General features: G+C 32.5%; 1 protein-coding gene across 1 annotated transcript in view; it reads right to left on the bottom strand.

Annotated features, from left to right (window-relative positions):
• Nucleotides 1-3,298: 3,298 nt before the first annotated feature.
• Nucleotides 3,299-6,751, bottom strand: part of LOC106880439 (uncharacterized) — a 47,503-nt gene continuing 44,050 nt past the window's right edge. Inside the window, exon 5 of the mRNA XM_089362611.1 lies at nucleotides 3,299-4,139. Coding sequence (XP_089218737.1) covers nucleotides 3,655-4,139 — 485 coding nt within the window. The 3' untranslated portion in view covers nucleotides 3,299-3,654. The remainder of the gene's footprint in view (nucleotides 4,140-6,751) is intronic.

Here is a 6,751-nt window from a genome sequence, read left to right as displayed (position 1 = left end):
TTCTTTTTGCTTGGCCAAATAAACACGTGTGTGCGTGTGCATTGTATGTACAAAGTTCTACAACAACAGATCTTTGTATCCATTTCAATCTGAATGTGCGTATGATTTTGTATACATGCCCATTATATTCTTTTCTGTTCTAGGCACAAGGCCCGAAATTTGGGGGAGGGGACCAGTCGATTAGATCGATCCCTGTATGCAACTGATATTTAATTTATCGACCCCGAAAGGATGAAAGGCAAAGTCAACCTCGGCGGAATTTGAACTCAGAACGTAAAAACAAACGAAATACCGCTAAGCATTTCGCCCGGCGTGCTAACATTTTTGCCAGCTCACTGCCTTACATGCCCATTATATTATTATATGAACAGATACCCGAGGACATGTGGGTATGTGTATCTGTATGTATGCGTGTAATATTGTGCGAGTGTATATGTATGAGTACATGGGAGGAAACTACAAGCAGGTGTATTAGTTTGACGTTCGGGATGAATGAAAAAGTCTTTGGCGTTTCGAACCTACGCTCTTCGATCGAAAAGATTGAAAGGGAAAAAGTGGAGAACGAAAAAAACGAAAAGAGAAAAGATGTGTTGGGGTTAACGGTTCAACGTGATGAAATGACCGGAAGAAAGAGAAACATACACACACCTATATACATACTTACAAACATAAATACAGATCCACACACGCGAGTACACACCCGCACACTCACATACACATCTAATGTGTGTGTGTGTGTGTGTGTGTGTGTGTGTGTGTGTGTGTGTGTGTGTTTGTGTGTGTGTATTTAAGTTATACAGGATTTATAAAAAGATCGTGGCACCTCAACGTGTAGTAAACCACCGATTGGCTAGATAGAATCCCACAGGGTAACGTAGGAAGGAACGATGAAGACTGGACACAGCTAGTGAGTAATTCACAATTCAAATTGTTTTCTAGTAACTCAGCGAACAGTTGAATCCTAGGTGTAGCGCGAAATATTAATAAACAAACGAATGGATTTTAAATTATGCAGCATTTTTTTCGCTGAGGATCTTTATTTTAATGCAAGCTAATACAATATATTGGGTTTCATCATACAATATGCAATTCACACACTCATCAGGCAATATTTTATTCAAAGTTAAACAATGACTTGTAGAAAAATCAATTGCTTCCCATGCGAGAGAAACTGTAGTCGAAGTTACCGAGATATAAAAAGAACAAAGTGGGCGTGTTAAAAAAAAATAATAATGAATAGTACAGAACAAGGTGACGGTGAAAATACAATTTACAACTATAGACATTAAGATAAAAGTAAGTAATAGTATGAATTGGTGCCGGAGAATACATTAACTTCTATGAGAATTTACGGAGTGGACATTTATAGTCTCAAAGAACACCATTCATCATTGATTTTATTTATTTTAGTCACATCTACATTTATATCCACACATATATACACGCATGCACACACATACAAACACACACACACACACACACACACACACACATATATATATATATATATATATATATATATATTATATTCACACACGTATGTATATATACATATATACATGCATATGTATATATATATATATGTATATATATATATATATATATATATATATATATATATATATATATATATATATATATATATATATACACTCATATATACACACACATACACATACGCACACATACAAACACTGAAACACACCAACATATTATCATACATATATATGTATATGCATACACGTGTGCCCTTTGAATAGTAATGCTTCCACTATTGATCTAAAATATAAAAAATAGGAATATATATATATATATATATATATATATATATATATATATATAAAGGATGAAAGGGCATTTTAAAATGAGAGCACATATCAATAGAAATAGTGAAGAAGTGTTGGGGATTGAATAAGAGAGAACAAAGAAAAGAAGGAAGTTTATAGCAATAAGGATTAAGTCAGAATCATAGAAAGGTAATATTTTACACCGGTCGTTCTAAAAGTGATTACAAAACAAAGTAAACAAAATTTCTTTTTGTTGCTATGCATAAAGACATACTGAACTGATATACCGGACTGGAATATTAATGATGCCATCGAACTGTATGATATGTGTTTCTGTGTAATTATGCTTCATAACTTACATTCACCGAAACTGTTCATAGTTCGATAAGAACTGCTGATCTGTCATGTAATCAGTAAAAGGTATATATGCTGTCTTACCCAATGTCTTGTGACACTGTTACTACAGCAGTGAAGCAGTTACTAAATGCCCACTAAGCAGTGTAATTTTATATCTAATACGTTTGTGTAGGCTCAAAAAATGGAAAGATCTTTGTTGCAGTAAGTATCTAGGAAAAGAAATTCTCTTTGTAGTCTATGTGTAAAAACATATACAATTGCGTGACTAATGATGTCATTCGCTATAAAGATACATGTTTTTGCGAGGCCACGTTTTATCACTAGCATGCATAGAATTCGACGGTCATAATTGCTTTTTCGTGTTCATTTAATTAATAAATTCCAACTTGACCAATCCTTGCGCATTTCAAGAAATTTGCTATTTGCAGTTTACATGAAAAGTCAGCAGTTCTTAATGTAATATGAATAGCGATTCGGTGGCTACAACTGACGAACGCTCTCCGCGCAAAAAGACGTGAATTTTATTTTGATGACGTCGTTCATAGACCAGTTCGGTGTATTTTTATTGTCTATATAAATGCATATATGTGCGTGTATATATTGATACAAAAATACATATATAAGCTTTCATACATGCACTCATTCGTAAATGCATACATATACATATGTGCATTAATTGTTTGAATGTACAAAGTCCATTAGTGTTAGTAGTGATCGACAAGAAATGAATATCATCAAAGTTTCAGTCATACTAAGTTAAGACTACACAGGTCAAACTAGATTAACCTTGAGGGACAGACTAACGGTACACAAGCAACAAATCCGGGACCCCACAACTAGGAAAATTCTGTGTCATACATCGTTGAATGCACAAATGCATAAATGCAAAAATAGAAACGTGCATAGGTATAAATAGCAAATACACATCGATGCGTATTTACACATATATTTACACACGTACATAATACTCACATGCATACAAATATATATATGTGCATATATACACACATGTATACATATACACTTGCATTCATACGCACACACACGCAAAATGTTTATGAATATAGCCATATATATATATATATATATATATATATATATATATATATATATATATATATATATATATATATATATATATATATATAGGCAAATTTATTGTTGAAAATGCGTAATTCTTAATTTTTACGACTGATAAACAAAAAAATATTGTTGAAACTAGTATGCCATATATGTAAATAAATTTATTTTTAAAAATCACAAGCTTTTCAAATTTAGGTGCATCTTCAACAATAAATTTGCCTATAATTTTTCCTGCGTGGAAATACACTCCTCTTTTGTTATATATATATATATATATATATATATATATGATTTATACATATACGCATCATACGTATATACATTTATACATACACATATACATACGTACATGCTATGTAGGTATGTATATACCAAATATCTCGTGCAATAGTTCCTCGTTACGTCTAGAAAATTGACGGATGAAAGTTTAGCGTGGCGTCCTATTGGAACACAAACTAGAAACATTCGCGTAAAAAGTCTTAATGTCCGCATAGAGTTGTGGGAGGTCTATAATGAAGATGAAGATAGGCAGAGCAGATAGAAGTATCACACCAATAAATCCTATACCTTGAGCCGATCGTCGTTCGTCCGGGGCACTGGTTTTGGCTCGAATCGTTTTGGACAGTTTCTTTTTATCCACGGCAAGCTCTTTTTTTAAGTTATCCTTAAGAATTTCCAACTCCCTCTCAGTGGGAGGCTGCTGTGTCACATCTTCGCAAACACAAGGACACATCGGTGTTGCAGTAGTTTTTGTTGTGTCACTGGTTTGTGGCTTAGTGCTTGTTTCAGTTACACCACTGGTATTTATTGTAGTACTGGTTCTATTTAAATCATCATCGGGAATGTCATCATCAGTAATGTTGGGTGCTTCTCCACCACTCTGAGGTATAAAACTGTTAGTGTTAAATGACCCTACAAAGGAAGAAAACAGACTTAGACATACAAACTCCGAAAACAACTTGAAATTGAAACAGAGAACAGACATTTTCAGCTTGTTTACAAATCTTGAATTCATATATATATATATATATATATATATATATATATATATATATATATATATATATATATATATATATATATATATATATATATATATACCAGAGAAAGGACATAAATGCGAAACAAGGTGTAAAAAATAGTACTCGAATACCGGAGATAGAGTAATATGCTTTCTTAAAAAAGCAGCAAAAGATTGTTTTAAAATACATGGCATATTTTATAAATATGCCTGTTTAAGTATCATAAAATCATGAAACTATTAGTAGCTCTTTCGGTTGTGTATTAAATTGATATATATATATATATATATATATATATATATATATATATATATATATATATATATATGCCATGTATCTTAAAGCAATCTTTCAGGCTCTGTTGATGCATTATATATTTTTTAAAAACAAGGACGATGGTCAGTGAGAAAATAAGAATTGTTTTGGACAGTTTTTTTCCAGTGCAAGCTCTTTTAACTTATCCTTAAGAATTTTCAACTCCTCGGTGACAGGCTACTGTGCCACATGTTCAAGACAATGGGTTTGGAATATCTCATGGCTGGGATGGTCAAGACTCTCAATAGATTTAGGAAAAATTTCATTGACACTATTTGTCAATTAGGCCTTAAAATCACTGTTACTATTAATCTGTCTCAAGGTTCCTGTCTCAAGGTTCCTGTCTCAAGGTTCCTGTAAACAATTATAACTACCTCCCTCTTACTTCTTCACATTGCCTCCTCACACTCCTTTCCTCCACCTATCCATTTCTTTACTAAACTTATGCTTCCACCCCCATCTTCTTCCCTTTGTTCTCTTTCCTTCTTACTTCCTTCCTGTCAGTATAACTGACCTCTCAATCGCCTACTGCTGGCACCAGTACCTTCATTTTTACCTTAAATTATTTCCTGCTCCTTTCCTTCCTGCCTTAAGGCTTGACCTCTTAATCCTACACACATCTTCCACTCACTTCGGACTGTCCTTTAAGTAAACAACGCACAGAGTAAACTGGATATGATATATATCCACCATTGCAACTATAATTATCTCTGGAAAATACCCACACGGATTCTTTACATGGATGTTTACTGTTGGAATGGAATTATACTCCAAGTACTTTTTCTTTTTTTCTTCTGTTCTTTCTATCTACGCATCGCTCTCATTTCTTACTGTAAATCTCCTCATATAGATGTAATGATCCATTCTTCTACTTTTACCGTCTCTGATGAAGGGATACATTGAATTTTCCCTGAAACAGCTGTAAGACTTTCTACATAAAATATAAATTTACTTATACCATTGGTCTCTTTATCTCATTCTTATATATATATATATATATATATATATATATATATATATATATATATATATATATATATATATATATATAGAGAGAGAGAGAGAGAGAGAGAGAGAGAGAGAGAGAGAGAGAGAGAGAGAGAGAGAGAGAGAGAGAGAAACACGCATATAAAAACAGACATATAAACATGTGACTGTATGCGTGTATGTAAGTATATATATATATATATATATATATATATATATATATATATATATATATATATATATATATATATATATATATACATATATATATATATCCATCAATATGTGTGCGCGCGTGTGTGTGCGTGCGTGTTGACAACGCTACGCATCTTTGTACAAATGCTTTTTTCTGAGTAAAACCCATTTGAAGCTGTTGAATTTGTTCACTTTATATGATTTACTTTCTAAATCATTCGATACGAACTCTAAATTGTTCAACACGGACAAGAATCTTTCTGTTCATTTTTTTTTATTCAAAAGTTCATTCTGCTGTCTTCTTTGTTTCATAATGCACAACAAATGTGTTTATGTTCATTAATCCTGGTGAATACATTAATTTTCTCCTTTTCATCATTAGTAAATCTAATTAATCTATATAATACGCTGTGTCATCAATTATATTCAACACACTTTATACATTTACATTAACACTTACTGCACTATTAATTATTACTAGCGGGGCCCATGAATATTTCAAGGAATTAATGGTAAACCTATTGGGTTATTTCTGCAAGCTTTATCCAAAAAATCTGAAAACGTAGCGTGTGTTGTGTCTGTATCGAAGGATAGTCGCTCATCTACTACTTATTGAAAAGTGAAAGAAATTGGAATACGATGAGTACTTAATGCACTTTATATATACACATTATTTACTTTATGCACAATTTTATAGACACAGCACCGATAAAATAAATATTAACTCTTATTTTTCCATTTTCCCCCTAAACAAAACAAAATTTATATCCCGTACAATGATGCAACCTTTTGTATATATCTGCCACGTATATAAGCGTGATTTTTCACTCAATTGCACTTAAGCGCATGCGTTAAGTGATAGGCGATATAAAAAAAAACTTAGCTCAATTAAAAAAATACACTTTTCACTATCCAATCACCACCACTTCCATCTCCACCACCATCATCATCATCATGTTTCTCTCTCCCCTCTCTGTCTCACTGTTCTCTCTCTTTCTCCCTCCT

The sequence above is a fragment of the Octopus bimaculoides genome, chromosome 14, assembly GCF_046866305.1.
Source record: "Octopus bimaculoides isolate indiv1 chromosome 14, ASM4686630v1, whole genome shotgun sequence".
Lineage (NCBI taxonomy): Eukaryota > Metazoa > Mollusca > Cephalopoda > Octopoda > Octopodidae > Octopus > Octopus bimaculoides.
Note: the sequence above shows the minus strand (reverse complement) of the source record. Positions and strands in the feature narration are given on the sequence as shown.